This window comes from Natator depressus, chromosome 5 (assembly GCF_965152275.1).
Source record: "Natator depressus isolate rNatDep1 chromosome 5, rNatDep2.hap1, whole genome shotgun sequence".
Taxonomy (NCBI): Eukaryota; Metazoa; Chordata; order Testudines; family Cheloniidae; genus Natator; species Natator depressus.
In genome coordinates, this window is record NC_134238.1 from 9736965 (window position 1) to 9759510 (window position 22546).

At 40.7% G+C, this 22546-nt stretch overlaps 1 protein-coding gene and 1 long non-coding RNA gene across 3 annotated transcripts in view; one reads left to right on the top strand and one right to left on the bottom strand.

The window, feature by feature from the left end:
* LOC141987188 (uncharacterized) overlaps positions 1 to 19796 on the bottom strand; it is a 31061-nt gene extending 11265 nt beyond the window's left edge. Inside the window, exons 1-3 of one of the 2 annotated variants that reach the window (XR_012639470.1) lie at positions 19352 to 19796; positions 17867 to 17988; positions 12314 to 12902 (exon numbers count right to left, since the gene is read on the bottom strand). This is a non-coding gene — a long non-coding RNA (uncharacterized LOC141987188). Of the gene's footprint in view, positions 1 to 12226; positions 12903 to 17866; positions 17989 to 19351 lie in introns of those variants that run through there. The other variant, XR_012639469.1, reaches the window with a different exon arrangement.
* The window catches only part of PIK3C3 (phosphatidylinositol 3-kinase catalytic subunit type 3), a 135845-nt gene that overhangs the window by 107554 nt on the left and 5745 nt on the right, over positions 1 to 22546 (top strand). The window contains exon 24 of the mRNA XM_074952302.1: positions 21309 to 21434. Within this exon, the coding sequence (XP_074808403.1) occupies positions 21309 to 21434 (126 nt within the window). The remainder of the gene's footprint in view (positions 1 to 21308; positions 21435 to 22546) is intronic.

A 22546-nucleotide genomic window follows, 5' to 3' on the forward strand; every position in this document is an offset into this window, starting at 1 on the left:
ATTAATACCTTGGCAGCTACATCTTTCATAAGATGCACTGTCCTGGGGTTTCTCCCTCCTTGCTGCCTCTTGCAATAAAATACTAGAACTGAAACAGTACCCGCAACCTATTTAATGAATACTTTAAAAGAAAAGCACATCAGTTCCATCATTTGAAATGCTGCTTTGTTGGGAAGGGAAATACAGTGCTTACAACTATTGGTTAAGCAAAAAAAAACCCTACAGTAGCAGGGCATATTAAAGTCATCCTGTTTTCTCAGCACAGCAAGGTATTCACCAGTTCTATAAGATGGTCTGGATTCACTCTTGATATTCTCAAAAGAATAACTAAAGTTCCTTTATTAGATTCAATTTATTTGTTCAATTTTATTGCTGCTTCTTTATTAATCACATTTTTCTTACATGGTTATTTGGGGGGTTTTTTCGTCCTTGTATGTCAGGATTCAGGTTTTCAAACAAATTTCTATAGGTTCAAAACACTCTACTGCTTAGAAGCCAAGAGAACCATTCCTTCTCATGGATTTTAATGCTTATAGTTTGAATTCACTACTAAATTTTGTGCGAGAATTCCATTTCATAAAAGGATCCCATCATCTTTAAGAAAAATTTAAACCTACTTCCTCTCTTCAAGGCAGAAATTGGCTTCATGACCTACCAAAAAATCTATAGTTTCATCCAAAGCTACAGTGACATTGATTTTTGGAGAGATTCTATACTCTGGGTGTGTTGACTTCATTTTTACTTTAAGGGAAAAATAATTATACACTGTTAGCTAAAGTTTATGAAAAATCAGGTAGGATCAGAAACATTATCGTGGTACCCTGTAGAATGTGTGTAAATTACTGCTAGATTTAAGACAAGATTGTTGTTGTGGAAATGCCTGTATTACAATTACTAAACATGCAGTGGCCGGTCTGACATCAGTTATGAGAGTTTTTTAATACTAATAAAAAAGGAACTAGCTGTTTTACCTTTCTTAGGTTGAGAGACAAGTTCGTTCAGAGTCATTTAACAAGATAATACTGTACCTCACTGTAAGAGAATTAAATAGATGTTTTCAGGGTTGTGGTTTTTTTTGTACAGCTTTAAACAAAAAATCCATATATATTTCAAGAAACTCAAATTAGCTAAAGATCCGTTTTGGACTGACCTGTAAAATTAAATTACCTTTGGTGTCTGAGTAAAGTCAATAGCCATTTCAGCCATAATTTCACTTTCATGGAAGATTGAGGTGAAGATTTAAAAACATTTTGTTTATCTAATAAATCCCCTCTGCCTCTTAATGCGGACGGAAGTTCACAGCCAGCATTTTCTCATTTCATACTGAAGTACTCAGATTCTGCTGTTCTCAGTTTTACAATAGCTATACTTTTAATGATGGGCTAGTGATCCATCAGAGCTGCATTCAGACAGGAAAAACATGCTCATCTGCTGGGTTGGCTGAAGTAATGAAGTAAACTCAGCAAGGAAATAATGTTTAGGTTAACCCTCTTTTAAACTTGAAGAGGAAAGAATATTTTTTGTAATTATTTTGGTGGTGAAACTATAATGAAATGTGTGTGGGTTAAGGAAAGTAGAAGGCAATTTTTTTTAAAAAAGCTGATGCTCATTATCATGAAGCAAGGAAGGCTTACTGAAGAGGGTTGTCTGCTTTAATTATTGTAATGAAGAATTCAGTTGCTATAGTGATCCAGAACATTGAAGTATTTCAGTAGACACAACTGTAATACTGGTTTCAGAGTAGCAGCCGTGTTAGTCTGTATCCGCAAAAAGAAAAGGAGTACTTGTGGCACCTTAGAAACTAACAAATTTATTTGAGCATAAGCTTTTGTGAGCTACAGCTCACTTCATCGGATGCATTCAGTGGAAAAACCTCTCCAGCGTATCATCAAGGATCTACAACCTATCCTGAAGGACGACCCATCACTCTCACAGATCTTGGGAGACAGGCCAGTCCTTGCTTACAGACAGCCCCCCAACCTGAAGCAAATACTCTCTAGCAACCACACACCACACAACAAAAACACTAACCCAGGAACCTATCCTTGCAACAAAGCCCGTTGCCAACTGTGTCCACATATCTATTCAGGGGACACCATCATAGGGCCTCATCACATCAGCCACACTATCAGAGGCTCCTTCACCTGCACATCTACCAATGTGATATATGCCATCATGTGCCAGCAATGCCCCTCTGCCATGTACATTGGCCAAACTGGACCGTCTCTGCGTAAAAGAATAAATGGACACAAATCAGACGTCAAGAATTATAACATTCAAAAACCAGTCAGAGAACACTTCAATCTCTTTGGTCACTCGATTACAGACCTAAAAGTCGTAATTCTTCAACAAAAAAACTTCAAAAACAGACTCCAATGAGAGACTGCTGAATTAGAATTAATTTGCAAACTGGATACAATTAACTTAGTCTTGAATAAAGACTGGGAGTGGATGGGTCATTACACAAAGTAAAATTATTTCCCCATGTTTATTTCCCCCCCCCACACACACACACACACACTCTCACACTGCTTCTCAGATGTTCTTGTCAACTGCTGGAAATGGCCCACCTTGATTATCACTACAAAAGGTTTCCCCCCAGCCCCGCTCTCCTGCTGGTAATAGCTCACCTTACCTGATCACTCTTGTTACAGTGTGTATGGTAACACCCATTGTTTCATATGCTCTGTGTATATAAATCTCCCCACTGTATTTTCCACTGAATGTATCCGATGAAGTGAGCTGTAGCTCACGAAAGCTTATGTTCAAATAAATTTGTTAGTCTCTAAGGTGCCACAAATACTCCTTTTCTTTTTAACTGTAATACTGTTAATATCAATGGGTGTAGATTGCTCCAACAATACTATGTTTATATAGATAGAGATGGCGGGGACTAGAAGACAAAGGAACATGTTTATTTTTAGACATCTGAAATTACTCTACTTTTATCTAAAGCTAATGGAGCTATATTACAGCTATTATACCTATGGCTATATTACAGCTCTTCGTTTCCAGTGAACAATAAATGTTGAGGGTGCAGGGACTATGAAGCTCACTGATGGAAGGAAAGATTTTGTTATGCAAGCATGTTTGTGACCAGAGAGATGTCTGAGAAGTTAAGACACCAGGCTGCCAGATGGCTTTGGGTTCAAGTCTAACCTGCAAACTTTGCATATGACCTGACAAAGAATACATTCTCAGTATATGTAGGAGGAGTTGGGATTGTGTTCATGACCGCAGTAACCCACTTGGTATTCTGTGCATGTGTGTAAGGTATCAGCAATCTCATATCTCTTATTTATTACTGGTTTGTGGGTGAGGACTTCACCAAAAATCCTTCTTTAGCTCCCCACCCCCAGCTTCAGAATAATCTACTCTATTTAAAAAAAAAAAAAAAAAGAAAAAGATCTTTTAAAACACCTCTTAATATAAAAGTTTCTTTCTTCAGCCCTGATGTTATGTTCATCATTATGGCACAGTATAAAAATCAATTTAAAACAGAATACAAACGAACTCTGAGCTGCCATTTTTTTTTACAGATTGAGTTTCCTTTCATTCTTGTACTTCACCTTCCACCACCACCACCTTTCTATGAATAAACAAAGCACGTACTAAGAAGGTGCATTTGCTATATTCCCTGTAGGTGTATGCAGATGAATTGTGAGCACAGTGTCCCTTTTTTCCTGTTCGTGCAAATCAGGATGTGACACAGTCGGTTGACAAGGAGCTGCATGAAAGCAGATTCCATGGAATGAAATCAGTCTTTGATTTTACTACGGTAATAGTGAAATAACAGGATATTTTTGAAAAAAAAAAGTTAGTTAATGTAAGTAGACTTTTTTCAGAAAATACTTATTTTGAGATTAACTTTTGATTGTCACAAGAGATGGCCTTTAATTGAGAAACCAGGGGTTCAAAATTATGACTCTCTAAACCATTGCTAGCACCATATACATGGTATTTTCCTTCTCACTGGCAAAAGCATAAAGAATTAAGAGGAAAATATCGGCAAGCTGAGGTTTGGACAGGAAGGCAAGTTCTTTATAAATTGAGGCTGCTTTCTCCAAAGAATCATCTTTTTTTTTCCTGAAGCATGTGTTATATCTCAAGGGACTAGCTGGCAGAATGTAATTTTATAATCAACCTTCAAATCTAACTGAAAGCAAATTGTCCAGATATCACTTGAGTCCGATAGCTGTGAAATATGTGAATAGGGAAGAAAAAATGGAAATAGCAGCATGTCATGTACAGCTTTCTGTAAAATAAGTATAGATTACACCTGTTTGACATGGTTTATGGCACAGGACGGAGCAAGTGGAGCAGGGCTTCCTGCCTACCTCATCTGTGAAGATGCTTTTGCATTCTTTATTCAGAGAGCAAGATATAGTGCCAAATTGTGACTTTCGCTGTTTGCCAAGATAGGAAAACTAACTGAAGAATTATCAGGTGCTATGGGTCGTGAACCCTGGCCTGGCTGAGTGAGAGCCTTGTCCTCTGTACCACTGCACTGCAAAGTCAGATGAGGGAACTGTAGCTAAACACCCCACTACCAGAGGCTACACCCAGAGACTCAGGTGACTAGCAACAGACTACTGATTGGACACCACTAGATATAAAGCTTCCTGTTCCTGTCCCACCCCTTCTCTGAGCAACTAGTTGGTTGGTCTGCTGGTGATCAGACCTCTGAGATCAATTTTCTGCCTCTTTGCCTGGTTCCCACTTGTCGCTCCTGTTATCACTCTTGTTGACTGACTGCAGCCTGACCCCTGGCATGACTTCTTACTCCAATTCTGTCTTAATCTTTGTGTCTCCTGATTCCTATCCTGGCACCGACCCTTGGTGTGGCTCCTGACTCTGACCTTCAGCTTGACTTCCGACTGCGGCCTGACTCCATTCTTGACTGACCATTAGGTCACACCACCCCATTAGCGGCCCTGACAGCAAATACAGAACTATATGGACTTGATTTTTCAAGCGCCAACAACTCTCGGTGACTTCAGCTGGGGATGTGGATGTACAGTACTTCTGAAAGTCAGGCCCTGTCTTTTTTTATTTATTCTCAATAACAACCATCTTTTTCAGGTTCAAATCTCTGCATGCAAACTGATGCTAACTTAATTGGACAGTTTCATGTTTAATATCAGATTCAAACAATTAAATTTTACATATTTTGTTGGTAGCACTTCAAAAAGTTAAATAAGATCTTTCCAAGTCAAAATTTCCCCAATTTTCCAACTTTAAAAATATTCTTGTTTCCATATATGTATTAGTACATGCCAGGGCTGTGAACCTCCTCCGGCTCAGGGAAAAAACTGTTTTGCTGCCCCTCAAATTTGTGCAGGACTAAAACTAAACTTAGTGAATAGAAACACCTAGCTGACGGAAACGCAAATCAATGAAACTGGACTAGTGCCCCTCCCCACCCCCAGCAAAAAACAAAACAAAAACAAACATGCAGCCTTGGGAGCACTCCTAGTCTTGACTACAACTAGCAGGAAGTCTCAGCATTTGATGATAGCAAATGCTTCAGCATGTGACAAATGGCTCTGAAGACCATAGCTGAAGACTAGCAGCCTTAATCTGTCTTGCCTCTGGTCTCCCCATCTTCTCCTCCCATCACTACTTACAAAGGAAACAGTCACAGCCACTAGCACCTGCTTCGTGCTTCCCCATCCCTCTGCATGGAACTCACTCGCAATGTCCCACCCCTAGTTGTAGTGCTTTCTAAACACCCACTTTGCCCACAGAATGTCACACAATTAAAACTAGAATGAGAAGGAAAGGCAGTTTTCCCCAGTGCTGCACACGCCCCACCCCCCGGCCTCAGGCAAGGGAATCCCTTTTTTCTGAATCTTCCAGTTTGTTTGTTTTTTGGTCTGTTTCTGCTAAATCTGAAGATTTCCAGAATAGGGACTGCCTTAAAATCTATGTATGTTCCGCTAACATTGTATAACTAGTAATCATAATATAAATGCCTATTATGTTTCCCTGCCAACACAGCTTGCTTTCAGTAAAATGCAGCTGCTACAGTAATTGCTAATTGCGGGGTGTTCTTTTTTTTCAAAAAGAGACAATTCTATATTTTTTTAATAATGATTGAAATCTGCAACCAATTGCAAAGCCAATATCTCAAAAGGGGGATAATCATTCTCCAGTTATAAGGAGCGTACACCATTGTCACACTTAGAAAAATAGTTTTTAAAAAAGCCTCCCATTTTGAACAGAACAGCCAGATGGCTTGTATCTGTCCTTCATAGCAAATGTGACCTTTAAATTAGAAAACATCAGGGACCAGTGATTCATCGAGACACACAGAACTCAGCAAGCATTAAAGAACACAGTGCTCAAATTGACTGAGCTCTGCTTCAAATGTCCACTGATTACAGTAGATGTCACTATTGTTTCATTTATAGGCCAGGATACGTTAGAAAAGTCCCCCTGCCCCCAGCAAGCAGTTGTTAACTACAGTATGGGTAGTTAAGTATGTGCAGAAAGGCAGTGATATTCAAGTGGAGCAATTTTCTTGCTGGAGAATATAATAATGCTTGGCACTTATAAAGCACTTTGCATGTTCAAATCCCTGTGCAAATATTAACTAATCCGCACAGCACTTCTTTGAGATGAGTAGGAGAGTTTGTCAGAAAACAGGGAAAGGGGGAGGCTTTGTTTCTTTCATTGATATTTCACAGGTTGAAATTTTCTGCATCTATAATATGCCCCCATTTTACAGACAGAAAAATGGAGGTCAGTGAAGGGATTTGCTTAAGGTTACAGAAGTTATCACTGGCAGAACTGGTAGCCTGATCCAGTGCCCATTGAAGTCAATGGGAGTCCTTTGGTTCAGGAAAGAGGAACTTATTAATAATCCTTCACTCTTGTACTTTGAGATCCTTGGTAAAAGGCAGTATAAAGTACTTCAGCAATAACTAATTCTCTTAGTACATCTGTGAGGCAATTAGGTCTTATACACATTGGATAAATAGATAAGCTCTAGAGATTCTCTGCTCTAATCACTAGACAGCGCTTCATACCAATGAAGCAACATATCTGAGGCATCTAATTTGCATTTGGGATGTTCCAGTAAGTCAGTACCATGCCACAAGTCAGCTCTAGTATGGCTTAAGAGATGGCTGACCTGTTGTGATTGGTAGGGAACATTACTACATTAAAGCTGTCTGTTCTTCACTAACTTCCACTAATTAACAATCCAGTAGTAGGAATCAGGAATCTGGAAGTAATGTTTGTTCTTGTTTTTGCTGGGGTGCCCAGATGTGCAACTGCATGACACAGGCACCTGAACAACACGAGAGGCCAGGATGCACACACACATACTGGAACTCTGGTAAGCATGCAAAGTTTGCCAGGCATTCCTACCAACCATCCAGGACCGACACATTCTTGTCATGTCAGACAACACCACCACAGTCCTCTACGTAAGCAAGGGGAGACAAGATCCTGAGCCATGTGCGTGAAAGCTACATACCTTTGGGAATGGTGCATCACATACTATATTCTTCTGACAACAGCCTACCTACCGAGCACCCAGAACGTGATTGCTGATGCTCTCAGCAGAAACTTTGCCATTGACCACAAATGGGAGTTGCATGACTCTGTAATCACGAACATCTTTGGCTGATGGGAAATCCCTGTGAGGGATCTTTTCACATCCCACAACAATACCAAATGCGCACCCATTGTTGTTCAAGGGGAGGGACTGGAACTCAATCACAAGGGGACGTCCTAGTCCTCGATTGGTCGGACCAGACAAATTATGCCTCCCCCCCTCCCCTTCCAGCCCTCCTACTATGAATAATCCACAAGATCAGATGGGAGAAAGCAACAACCATCCTGATCACCCCTTTCTGGCCTTGCCAATATTGGTTCCCACTTCTCTGCATGTCAAAGAACCTGCCACTCATGCTTTGGATGCTCCCGGAGCTACTGACCGAAACAATAGCAGACTTTTACCCTAACCCGCGCACACTCCACCTGACGGTTTGGTTTTTGGTGGACACTCCACTAGCGCTGGAATGCTCTCTGGAAGTGCGAGATGTCCTCTCAAGCATCAGAAAGGAGTCCACAAGACATTCGTATGTAGCCAAATGGACACTTTTCACTGCCAGGGCTAGCTGGCAGAACCTTGTCCCTGAAGCAGTGGGCGTCCCACGACTCTTGGAATATTTCCTTTATCTGAAGGACTTGGGACTGGCCCTCAGTTCCATTAAGGTGCACGCAGCTGCCATTAGCACTTTTCACCTGCCGGTGGACAGCCATTAACTGAATGGTTCTGGAAGGGCCTTCTATGAAAATACCCTCCCATTCAACCTATTCCCCTCCCCCCATGAGACCTTAACCTTGTCCTCACCTTGTTGACATCTGCCTCCTTTGAACTTATGGCCTCATGGTCACTCTCTCCTTTCCATGAAAGTCTCTTTCCTCATAGCCATTAAATTGGCTAGGAGGGTTGGCGAATTGGAAACCATGATTGCTAATTCACCTTTCACCACTTTCCATAAAGACAAGGTCTCTTTGACTTCCCCCCAAGTTCCTGCCCAAAGTGGTTTCCCAATTCCACCTCAATCAACACATACTTTTACCTACCTTCTTCCTCATGCCTCGAATGAGGAAAGAAGGCTTCACTCATTAGATGTTTGAAGGGCATTGGCTTTTTATCTTAAGAGGACAAAACCCTTTTGGAAATCTCCTCAGCTTTTTGTTGCCATAGCGGAGAGAATGATAGGGCAAGCCATTTCCAGCCAAAGAATCTCCAAGTGTGGTCTCAGGGTGCATTACACGTTGCTATCAGTAATTGGGACAATCCCCACTTGAAGGGATTCGGGCCTATTCCACCAGAGTGCAAGCATCAGCTACGGCCACACTCCACAATTTGCCCCTCGCAGACATATGCAAGGCAGCCACGTGGAATTCACTGCACACCTCTTCCACACGCTATGTTGTAGTCCATGATTTGATGCTTCGTTTGGAGCAGCAGTCCTCCATTCCACAGTCTCCTCCTACATAGGTACTGCTTGTTAATCACCCTCAGTGGAATACAATAGGGACCATCACTCAAAAAAGAAAACATGGTTACTTACCTGTAACTGAAGCTTCTTCAAGAGGTGTGGTCCCTCTCTGTATTCCAGACCCAGCCTGCTTCCCCTCTGCTGTAGATTCAACAGCTGTGTGGTAGAGAAGGAACAGGAGGTGCCGGCAGCACGCTGTGCCCTTTATTGCCTTGGGTGAGACCACGAAGCGGCACAGGGCACATGTGAGGACTGCCACACAGTACCATTTTCAAAAGCTCCGCCTCCTGGCACATGCACATAACCCCTCAGTGAAATACAGATATGGACCACACATCTCAGAGAACCTTCAGTTATAGGTAAGCAACTTGATTTTTCCATCCATCTCTGTAGGAACTGCAGCTGTAGAGGAAACCTTACAGAAAACTCTAGATGCTTTCATAGAAAGTGTAGTCTATTCCATATGGTAGGATTTTTGCCCAAAGACAAAAGATGTGGTCCTCTCCAGAACACCACCTCGGTAAATCTCTCCACGTGAATGCAAGAAACGTGAATAGGTGAAAGAATTAACTATTTTGACGTAATACTGTAGAGCAGAGATAACCAGACAATGCCCATGTTCAGGGAACTATGAAGTGTGGTAGGAGTCAAGGCAGAAACTTAAGACTAGATTCTCCATCTTGAACACTGAATGCTGACTGTCATTAACAACTTTAGATGCAAAATGGAAAAAATCCCTGCACAAAGCATTCTAGTTTCTGTATAGAATTTGATATCAAATGCCTTTCTTTAAGTGCTAGCAATGGTGCTCCTGGTATGTATGTACATGTGTACTATACGGCTTAATCAAAAGACACACTGCTTTTTCATCTAGAGCAGTGGTTCCCAAACTTGTTCCGCCGCTCGTGCAGGGAAAGCCCCGGGCGGGGCGGGCCGGTTTGTTTACCTGCCATGTCCACAGGTTCGGCCGATCGCGGCTCCCAGTGGCTGTGGTTTGCTGCTCCAGGCCAATGTGAGCTGCTGGAAGCGGCAGCGAGTACATCCTTCAGCCTGCGCTGCTTCCAGCAGCTCCCATTGGCCTGGAGCAGCGAACCGTGGCCACTGGGAGCCGCGATCGGCCGAACCTGCGGACGTGGCAGATAAACAAACCGCCCGCCCCGCCAGGGGCTTTCCCTGCACAAGCAGCAGAACAAGTTTGGGAACCACTGGTCTAGAGCAGTGGCTTTCAACCTGTGGTCTGTGGACCACTGGGGTCTGAAGACTGTCTTAAGATTTCCAAAGGGGTCTGCACCTCCATTTGAAATTTTGTAGGGGTCTGCAAATGAAAAACCCATTGAAAACCACTGATCTAGAGGATGTTACTCAGTTGTAGGCACACAGGTGTCTTAAAAATGTCACTAGCTGACTTTGCAATGAGTAATTCTGTATTCCAGTGATCAAATTATTAAGTAGCTAATCGTAGTCAACACCTGCAGTGCTAGTTAACCTTGGTGGAGGCACAGGTAGCAGGCAGCTTGCACAATGACTAACTTACAATTAGTCTGTGAAATAACTATCAGAGTGTTTAAGGGAAAAGCTTGTCATATGTACTATTCAGTGAAAATGTGAACATTGGTATCTTTTCTCATTTAACTATGTGGAGCATTCAAGCAGCTTTGGATGAGCATTAAATAGTGATAACATATTGCCCTAAAGAGCTAACTCAAGTTTTGCAAAACATCTTGAAAATTTGAGGCTTGAAGTCGCCCCCCAGGTTACTAATTCACTTCAGGCACAGGTTTTTAACAGTGAGTGTGATTAACCATTGGCACAAACTGCCAAGTCAAGTGGTGAATTCTCTATCTCGAGGTCTTGAAATCAACCTGGATCTCTTTCCTAAAGGTATGCTTTAGTCAAACACAAGTTATTAGGCTCAATATAGGAATAACTGGGTGAAATGTAATGGCCTGTAATATACGGGAGTTCGGACGAGATTATTTATTGGTCCCTTCTGGTGTAAAAATCTATTAATCCTTTATTTGGGGAAGACAGGCTATCTTGCGGCTATGGCACACCACTGGAAGTCAAATCTGTGGCAATGGGAAATATTCAATTCTTGCCCAAAAATTTGATGGCGTGGGCAAGAACTATGCATTGGATTTATTTTCTCTGTATTCCCTAGATTGTTCCTATTTCTCATAGAGCAAAACAAATTACACATTTAAACTAGCACACGTCATTTTGTATTAGATTGCATCAAATTAACTTTCCACAAAGATGAAGAAAGGAGTCCCAGGTGGCAGAACTTTTATGATCAGTACTTGTGGGACAGTATTCAGACCCCCCCCCCAAAAAAAAGTAAAATTAAAATGTTACATTTTAACACTATTTTCAGACACACACACACACACTTGAGGTAGCCCACTGTCCTAGTGGTACTGATCTGCACGGCCACGCAAGCAGCTGAAATTCAGTACATTGAGAGCATGTTGCACCGGTGCTCCTGCACTAGCTCTGGCTTTGTGAACTTTTATATGACATTCAAGGTTGGGGCTTTGCAAGTTAAAGCCAACAACAGTTTGGAACCTTGTTACTGAGCAAGTGCTTCCCTCCCTGTGTGATGCTGCCCCAAATGAGATCAATGGCAGTTTCGCATCTGGAGAACATTTAGTGCCTGCAAGAAGGAGCTGGTAACAGATCACACTGCATGAGGGTTGTTTGGCTTTGGAACTAGTTGTCCCTTCTTTGTCCCCCAGAGCTCAGATTTGTTAACCTACTGAGCAAGCTACAAAGCCAATCTTTTATCTCAGGCTTTTGGCGAATATTTATGTGCAGTCAATCCTTTATATTGTTTGTTAATAAATGGCTAGCCGTCCTATGCTGCCTTAGAGATTTTTTTTTTTTAATGAATCTGGAGAAAATAATTACATTTCTAGCCTACACCTCAGCTCAGGCTAGCAATGCTGCAGAGGTTAGCTCTTTGGGGAACAGAGAGAGATGTGTGTCGCTCATGTGCAACTTCTCTGACTGGTTTAAGGATCAGTGCTGCCTGCTTTAAAAGGGAGTCCAGTCAAACCAGAATAAGTTCAATGTCGACCCTCAAATTGGTGATAGATAAGACTCGTTTCTTTAACAATAGCATTGTAAATGATTTTCCTGATAATTACCTGTATATTTTTAAGCTTACTAAGAAAAAGGAATCCTAGCAAAATAACATACTTTAATGGCTTAGTATGTATAAGCATGCTGAATCAAGAAATAAACTGTTACATGACTATGGAACCAGCAAGATGTGTGAAATATCTTCTCACTTCTTTTGTAAAACACACTTGAAATTCAGTTATACGATACTCTGTTTACTTCCATCCACATTCAAATCATTTGAACTGCAGGTAAAATATTCCCAATTGCAATAACTCAGACATCATTTCTATAGTTGACCCAGAATTTCCAAGTAAGTGTGGCTTAGACCATGTTAAAACAAATATTGTATGAAAGCTTTCTCTGTCGGACAAAGCAGAAAGAGGCTTTGTTTGACGCTTTATCTGCAGTCTCTCCAATTGCTGTGGAACCTGTTTGGTGCAGCAGTAATGGAATATCGAAGAGCTTTGGCACATATCAGTTAAATGAAATCTTTGTCCAGCATTGCAATGCTTCGTAGCCCTGTGCTGGGTCACTGGCTCAGAGAAGATTTTGAGGGGAGTATCACCTACTAAATCTCCAATTCCAGCTCCTGTGGCATTTTTGTTTCTTGGATGTTTCCCAACCATTTACTGATCAAGTCTAACCCAGTTTTGTCTGATATCTGTTGAGATCACATAGCAAAGTGGCTTTAGGATTATATTGCAATTTTCCTTTTACTTTCTTCGGTAGCCAGCTGAGCTCACAGTTCAGGTGGGCCTGCAATAAACAGAACAAAGATATGATATTGTTTTGCCCTTTATTCATTTCCTTCATGCGTTGAATTTAAATAGTGAGCAGCTTCTTCTGTTTGTCTCCATGTCTTCATCCATGCTATCCCTTGCTCACAAAAGGGCCTTCCTTACTTCATCCTCATGGTCTGTCTCCTCCCCACAGTCAAGTTGCTTATGAAGACTATAAGAAACATACTGCCATTGCCATGCTTGAGGGTAACTGAAGTCTAGCTTTCTTGTCATAATCAAATGTATTTATTAACGTAACTGTTGTTCTCTTTCCCCCTATTGTTGTCTGTTTTGGGGACGAGAATTGTGCCTCTTCTGTATTTGGAAAATTCCTAGCACACACTGGGTGCTACCAAAAATAATTTTATTATTATTGTACTGAAGGTACAATACAATTAAATAGTGGAAAGACTTTAAGCCCTTTTTGTTTTGTATTTGTACAGGGCCTGGCACCATGGGATCCTGGTCCTTAGCTTGGGCTGTAGATGCCACAATAATACAATAACTTGAAGCCTTAAAAGACAGTCAGTCAATTTTGTATCCAACCTTTTAATCTTTGTCCAAGCTTCTCATTCTAGAACATATAAATCATGATAGGCAATATTTATATGGAATTATGTTTAATTTGATTCAATAGAAAAGCTGAATTTTTAAACATACTTCTGTGGAATCTAGGCAAAGAAATCCAACCAGATTTATCCTGTACATTTTGAACGGAGGATGTTCCTTTCTCTCGCTGAGTGACAGCCAACCAGTAATAACTTTAAAAGCATACAGAGGAATGTTGGTGTACTTTAAATTCCAAAAATGAGGTTGTATATAAGTTGCACAAGCTTAACTTCTTTGTTTTTAATGTCTCTGCAGTAGGCACTCTATTCATAGAATCATAGAATATCAGGATTGGAAGGGACCTCAGGAGGTCATCTAGTCCAATCCCCTGCTCAAAGCAGGACCGATCCCCAATTAAATCATCCCAGCCAGGGCTTTGTCAAGCCTGACCTTAAAAACTTCTAAGGAAGGAGATTCCACCACCTCCCTAGGTAACGCATTCCAGTGTTTCACCACCTTCCTTGTGAAAAAGTTTTTTCTAATATCCAACCTAAATCTCCCCCACTGCAACTTGAGACCATTGCTCCTTGTTCTGTCATCTGCTACCACTAAAAACAGTCTAGAGCCATCCTCTTTGGAACCCCCTTTCAGGTAGTTGAAAGCAGCTATCAAATCCCCCCCCTCATTCTTCTCTTCTGCAGACTGAACAATCCGAGTTCCCTCAGCCTCTCCTCATAACTCATGTGTTCCAGTCCCCTAATCATTTTTGTTGCCCTCCGCTGGACTCTTTCCAATTTTTCCACATCCTTCTTGTAGTGTGGGGCCCAAAACTGGACACAGTACTCCAGGTGAGGCCTCACCAGTGTCGAATAGAGGAACAATCACATCCCTCGATCTGCTGACAATGCCTGTACTTATACATCCCAAAATGCCATTGGCCTTCTTGGCAACAAGGGCACACTGACTCATATCCAGCTTCTCGTGCATTGTAACCCCTAGGTCCTTTTCTGCAGAACTGCTGCCGAGCCATTCGGTCCCTAGTCTGTAGCAGTGCATTGGATTCTTCAGTCCTAAGTACGGGGCTCTGCACTTGTCCTTGTTGAACCTCATCAGATTTCTTTTGGCACAATCCTCCAATTTGTCTAGGTCCCTCTGTATCCTATCCCTACCCTCCAGCGTATCTACCTCTCCTCCCAGTTTAGTGTCATCTGCAAACTTGCTGAGGGTGCAATCCACACCATCCTCCAGATCATTTATGAAGATATTGAACAAAACCGGTCCCAAGACCGACCCTTGGGCACTCCACTTGGTACCAGCTGCCAACGAGACATGGAGCCATTGATCACTACCCGTTGAGCCCGACAATCTAGCCAGCTGTCTATCCACCTTATAGTCCATTCATCCAGCCCATACTTCTTTAACTTGCTGTCAAGAATACTGTGGGAGACAGTGTCAAAAGCTTTGCTAAAGTCAAGGAACAACACGTCCACTGCTTTCCCCTCATCCACAGAGTTAGGTATCTCGTCATAGAAGGCAATTAGATTAGTCAGGCATGACTTGCCCTTGGTGAATCCATGCTGACTGTTCCTGAACACTTTCCTCTCCTCTAAGTGCTTCAGAATTGATTCCTTGAGGACCTGCTCCATGATTTTTCCAGGGACTGAGGTGAGGCTGACTGGCCTGTAGTTCCCCCGATCCTCCTCCTTCCCTTTTTTAAAGATGGGCACTACATTAGCCTTTTTCCAGTCTGTTTCAGGTATGAAACACACAAATTCAGGTATTTGATTTCCAAAATCATCTGATCTGAAACTCACAAATCTCTTCCCAGTACTACCTGTTCTTTGAGAAACTATGGGTTACTTTGCTACTGAGAGATTAGAAGTAACACCTTTGTATTAGTTTTGTTATAAGAGCCATACGTCAATGTTCATTAATCCTGCTTCTGGTACTACTGCAGCTCAAGAAATAATTTGTCATTTTATGATATTCCTTCTCACCTAGGTTGTAGCAGTCATTTTTTATTGCAGCACTGAAAATCTGTCATGCAAGGATCTAGTGCTCAGCAACATTTGATCCTACTGTTAATAGCAGTCTAATTTTAATCTAGAATTGGTATATTTGAACAGAAATGTGTGCCGGTCTCCTCTCAAGAAAGGCCATAAATATTTAATCGTCATTACCAGCATTTGGCTGATACAGCATTTTAATGTCAGTAGCTTTAAGGCTCTCAAAGAGGACATTCTTCTACAAGCAGATTAAAAGATGGATGGCGTAAGGCTTGATTACAAGAATTGCACAGAGCACAGTTTAGCATTGCAAGAGTTTCATTAGATAAATGTAGTTAACATGTTTGCTGAAGTGTCCTCACAATACCTCTGCACTGATTCAGGAAGGTACTTAAGCACGTGTATAACTTTAAGCATGACTAGTCTCATTGAAGTCAGTTGGGGACTACTTGCTTGTTTAAAGTACCTTTCTGAATAGGGATCCTAGTGGCTTGGTAAAAGTTGAAATTGTATAATGTAAAAAATAAGAGGCTTATCATTTAGAAAAAAATGTTTGCATTAGGCAAGTAATAGACATATAAATGACCAACTGCTGTAAGGATGTTCTGGTGCCGAGCAATGAGTGAGTGATCTTTGTTTTTAGCTCTTGATTGTGATCAGTATGTGCGTGATGGGTTGTCAATTGTATAAATATGCCTGGGATGAAGGTGAAACTGTTTTTTCCTCTGATTCTTTTGGTCTTGCTGCCCCTTCATCAATGGGGTGACACTGATGGAAAGATGCAGTATTAAGCTAAAACCATACATTTTGCTCATCTGGCTTTTGCTTTTTTTTCTTGTTTTCTCTGAACAATTTGAACATTTTTTCCCACTCATAGGTTTACTTGTTAGCCTACTTTTTTTCTTTTATATTTCTGATATTGATTGCTTTTTCTGCTCTCTGTTGACACCCACATTTTCTACCCAGAATTCAGTTGCTAGAGCACTTCAGGAAATTGGGTGGAAGGGGAGGGGAAAAGGATGTATTCATATCTTATAGTGATGATATATTTTCTGTTCCATCACTAGGGGAAATACTAAACAGCAGCTATTAAATTAATATTTAGTAAATTTTTTTTGACTTGGTAACTTGCTCTCAGGAATATTAAAAGAACTGGCCAAAGAGTTCTCTGAACTTTTGATGTTGATTTTTAACACTTTTTGGAACTTCTTCAGTGTTCCAGAGGATGGAAAACAGCCAGCGTGCCAATATTTAAAAAGACGACCAGGGTAATTATAACTGATTAGCACAAAATCAGTCCTGTGTAAATTCATGGAAAGACTGATATGGGATAGTCAATAAAGACCTAAAGGATGCAAATCAACATGATTTTAAGTAAATGGGTCTTATCAAACTTGATGTTGATTTTTGACGAGATTAGAATTTTGTTTGATAAAGGTAACCCTTTTTATGTAATATACTTAAACTTTTGTAAGTCGTTGACTTAGTCTTGCCTGGCATTCAGATTGAAAAAAGTAATACTATACAAAATCAATGTAGCCTATGTTAAATGGATTAAAAACTGGTTAGCTGCTAGAGATAAAAAAGTAACTATAAATGGGGCATGTCTAGTGGGTTACCACAGATAATTGTTGCGTCTTTGTTGTTCAGTATTGTTATCAATGATTTGAAAGAAAATATAAAATCATTGCTCATAAAGCTTGCAGAGGAGACACACTTATTGTGGTAAATAGTGATGGGCTCAGATCAGTTATACAGATGACCATATTGGTTTGTACAGAGAGCTTATTTGAACAGTATGCATTTTAATAAAGCCAAATGCAAGGTCATACATCTGGTAACAAAGAATGAAGGTCACACTTACAAATTGCAAAACAGTGTCTTGCAGTGCAGTGATTCTGAAAAGGACTTCGAGGGTAATGGTGGCTAATCAACTGAACATGAGCTCCCAGTATGATGCTGTAGCTAATTGGGCAAACGTGATCATGAGTGTATAAGCAGAGAAATATAAAGTAGGAGTAGGGAAGTAATATCTCTCTACTGTGTCCATTTCTTATGGTCCAGTCTTTAAAAAGGATGTTGATAAATAGGCAAGGATTCAGAAAAAAGCTACAGAAAATATTCAGAGTCATGCAAACAAACATATAGGGAGAGACTTGAGAAACTCAATATATATTCAGCTTATCCAAGAGTAGGTTAACAGATGAGTTGATCACAATCTATAAATACCTGTATGGAAAGAGATTTCTTATGATGGACAGCTCTTTAATCTAGCAGAAAAAGGCATGATGCGATCCAGTGGTTGAGAGCCGAAGCTGGACAAATTCAGACTAGAAGTAAGACAGTCTTTAAATAATGAGGATAGTTAATGATTGAAACAACTTACCTAGGGACATAGAGGTTTCTCTGTCTCCTGAAGTCTTTAAGTGAAGACGGTGCCTTTCTAAAAAATATACTTATAGCTCAAAAAGTGATTTGCTTGTACAGAAATTCCTTGGGTTCTATGACCTGTGTTTTGCAGGAGGTAAGACTAGTGAGTACAATGATCCATTCTGCTCCTAATATCTATTAATGAGATGTGCAAGTGCTCATATTTGTTACACAACATTCTTTAGGACCACAAAAGGAAGGGGTAAATTTGTACCAGCAACATAAGAGACTGAACCTCAGCCCTTTCAAAATGTACCCTGTAGGCATACATTAGTCAAATTGTTGCAGAGACTAGTCACCCTGTGAAATTGCTACTGGGAATTTTAAACAGCAGGGCTGAGAGTGGTAGTGGTTAGAAGAGACAGCGTATTAGACTCCTTGGTTTTATTCTCAGGTGTACGGACTTACATGATCTTGGATAAGTCACCTGAGGCAATTTTAGGCCAGCTGTACAAGGGCCCTGATTTTTCTGAGGTGCTGAGCACTCACAGTTACTGATGAAAGCTACTAGGTGGTCAACACATGAGAAAAATAGGCCAGATATTTAGGTGACTAACTTTAGGGACTTCCTTTGAAGATGTTGGCCTCGAAGTTGTTCACTCTGCACATCTGTGAAATGGTCATTTTAACCCAGCTGTTGTGAGGCTTAATAAATGCCCCCAAAGCACTTTAGGTTCCTTGGCCACCCAATGCTATTGAGAAGCAAGGTACTGTTTGCTAGTGTAGCTAAGCTGTTGCCAGCTGAATTAAAACAAAGGCTTGAATATAGGGAAGACATGTCTGTGCTTGGAAGATGCTTCTGCAATTTTGCTATCTTGACAACTGCTGAACAATTCTTAACGAGATGGTCTCCATTTATGAAACGCCATTGATTTCACCTTTATGAAATGTACATAAGTCAAGCTTTTGCTTGAGGTTGGGAAAAGAAAGATTTTTACCTCGAAAAATGGATTTGGGGAAGCTGCTATAATAATCTGCCTATCTCCCACTTCGTCTGTTCTTCCCGAGGTGTAAATTTCAAGGGTTGTTAAGGAAATATTAAAGGACATGGAGATATCCTTCCGATAAAGTAATTGACACAGGCAGTATTCTTTTCCAAAACAAAATATCTATGAATTGATGTAAGTAATAATCCCTAATACAGTCTAACCTAAAATCCTAAATGAAACACAAAAATCCCTGAGACACAATCCCTTATTGTGAGTTAAAGAGCATTCAAACTACAATAGTATATAATTTAAATGATGCTAAGCAAAGCGATTTGTTGCAAGTGGCCAGTTTGTAACACATCGCTGACAGCAGTTCTTAAATTGCTTTAAAGTTTAAGTAGATATGTTACAATTAATAACAGAATCGTATGCATTCTTATAAACACACACGCTAACCCTATATACTATTCTACACTATACTAATACTCTAATTAAATGAATAACAGGCTTACTTTATAAATCCTTTTTGTATTCCTTTAAAAACCTGTTGCTGCAGTTTCTGGTCAATCAACTTTACTCTGCTCCGATTTTCTTCTTTCTCTTTGTCTCTCTGCAGCAGCTTTTCTGGCTTCTTTCCATCAGCTTTTTTCTCAGTTTTTCATCTTCCTGGCTTTTGTCTTCTTCCGATCGTCTCTCTCTCTCTCTCTCTCTTGCTGACTCAGACTCCAAAACTGCCTGCTGGCATCTGGCCTTTTGTGCTACATTATAGCTGCATTTATAGCTCCCTCCGAATATATCTTTCTGTTTTAGAAGCAATTACCTCACTCACACATGCCCCGTATCAACCATTACTTCAGAGTTCTGATTGACAGCTCTGACCTTTAAAACAAGTTCTGACTGATATGAGTGGGCTCTGATCAGCTTGGTACTCAGTTAACTGACCTCTCTGTCACCCCTTACTGCACATGCTCAATAGCTACCAGTCTTTCACATGCTCATTGTTTTCATTTACCTCAGAGCTGTGATTATGCCTGTCCACACACACACATACTTGGCTTTTTGCCAGGGCACCATTTAGAAATCCTAGGTTATCACTGAGCATGTTCAGGGTCTGCAGTGTTAATCTCAGGGTGGGGTGATTTTTGCTTATTCAGAGTAGAGGTAAGAAAAACGAAGTGGAAACTGGAGAATTTCTCTAGTAATAAAAGCTAGACACTTTGCTGCTTTGTCCTTAATTATAATGCTCTCAGCATTTAGTTTGTGTACAATTTGTAAGTACTGTGCAAACCGTTTTGGCACCATATTTAAAATATGCTGCTGTCAAAACAACAAATCATGTAAGAGTAGCAGTATCTCCAATCAACTGTTTACCTATGAAGGATGTAATCTGAGTTAATCAAATTCTCATCTACCATATGGAGATCAGTTTTCATAGGAGTAATGTGCTCATTCTTACACTGATTCCATATTCTTTACTTAATTGCTTTACAGTTTCAGAAAGACAGTTTATTCTAAATTTAACTTTAGGCAAAAGGAACTTTACAGGCTTTCAGCGACTCTTAGGACCATCCAAAATATTTCAGCTGCATTTTCACAATAAAACAAAGGGCTTTTGCTCGTCCACATGTAGAGATCAAACTTGATGTGTCTCATAATGAATGCTACGCTTATTTATAGCCACTGTTTACGTAGGTTCTTGTAGTGACACCCATTGCTCTAGCTGAGCACTGAGTAGGCTGCCTGTTTTGAAACTCTGTGTTAATAGATTGGCCATTTCACCAAAATCAGATTTCCAAAACTTTTTTTAAAATTTGATTTCAGTTGTTGGGAGAAATTATTTTTGCTTTGGAATTAGATTATTGTAACACCGCCAAACCCTGGCCGTCGGCGCGCAGGATTGAACCAGGGACCTCTGGAGCTTAGTGCATGAGCCTCTACTGCATGAGCTAAAAGCCAAATGGCTGTTACCTAAGGTTGTAGAGCAGACTCATTTTATCTCTGCCTCTAAGTGGTCTCAGTGCCACTAAATGGGACAGAACACCACACCCAGAAGGTGATTCAGTAATAGGATTTTCTTTCTATTTTAAATATAGCTGGTCTTTCAGATGTTTTCCCTTCTTCACCTTCCCCCCAAGACATGCATATAGAGCAATAGGATTGAATTCTTCTGCCCATAGATACTTGTTTGCAGCTCAGTTGTGCTTTGGGTTGCCAAGCCTCCAGGATTGTCCTGGAGTCTCCAGGAATTAAAGATTATTCTTAAACCAAAGATAATGTCATGTGATGAAATCTCCGGGAATTCATCCAACCAAAGTTGGCAACCCCAATTGTGCTGAGTCCAGTTGGAGCTGTCTGTGCTGCTTGGAAGATGTTTGTATATAAATATAATAAAAATGGAATTCTACAATTACAGGGCCAGAGTTTTCTTTCTGTATAAAAGGGCTGATCTTTCTAATCTCTTCCTACCAGGTGCAGGACAAGTTCCGTTTGGACCTCTCTGATGAAGAAGCTGTACATTACATGCAGAGTCTGATTGATGAAAGTGTCCATGCTCTCTTTGCAGCTGTCGTAGAACAAATACACAAGTTTGCTCAGGTAAGATACTACAGACTGATGGGCTGTCTGTGGCCTCATGGTGAAAAGAGGGGTAGAGAGAGTGACTGACTGTGGGAACAGAGAGATGAACGTTTTGCCAGCCTGTGCTTTAAGGAGTTTTGAAATGGTTAAAAAATGTTAAGTTCAGAGCAGCTGCCCAAGTGATGGATGACATTGCAGAACCTTAAGGCAAAGCAGTATCTGTAATTTTGTATGGTCAATGGCTCGACCAGGAGAGAGGAAACTTTTAAGGGCCTGCCATCTCACATTTTAGCAAGTTAAGGATTTCCCAAGAGTTTAGCTTTGAAGTGTATTTATTTGTAATTTTCTGCCTATGTAGTAAAGATTTGAGATCTTAAACAGCTTTAAGATTCACAGTTCACAAAACATGAGCTAGATAGTCCTTTGTATTATTTATACATTACGAAAATTAAATCAATAGAAAAAAAAGTTCAATAAGAGCAATCTTCTGTCAGTTATTCCTCTGTTAAATAAACTGTGTGGTTACATTTCTCTTGTGACCAGCAGCTCCTTGTCTAGGTATGTCTTCCCCTGGCAAACTTCAGAAGCAGTAGAACACTGTGTTCAGCTGGGGACAGCCTTCTTAAAGACCTGCCCTCCAAAAAGTCGTCGCTTTGCAGGAGCAAGTGAGCAGCTAAACTCTTGATTTGGAGAGTGCTGTTCAGTCCTGCAAGTAGTCTGTTTTGGCAGGCTCTGCATGGGTGGGTCCTTAGGGGTCAAATCTACCTGTTGGACAGAACTCTGTGCTGTCTCTGAATCCTGCAAGAGGAGGACCTGCCACTCCTGAGCATGATATCGCCAAGAAGAGAAATTTTAGCAAGTAAGAGTAAAGTTCTCCTTTTCCTACTCTTGCTTCGGTTCCCCCACAGCTACTGACTCTTGTTGATGGTGGCTTTTATTGCTGGCTCCTAAACAGTGTATTCCAACTAATTATCTTTACAAAGCTCTGAAGCCTCCATGGGGGAATATTCTCCTTTTCTGCTGTCATTTTTAATATCAGAATGCACACTTCCATATGTGAAGAATGAAATTTTAGCCACATAAAGTGTATGTGCTAATGTGACTGTAGTCCATTGTGGGTGTGATAAAAT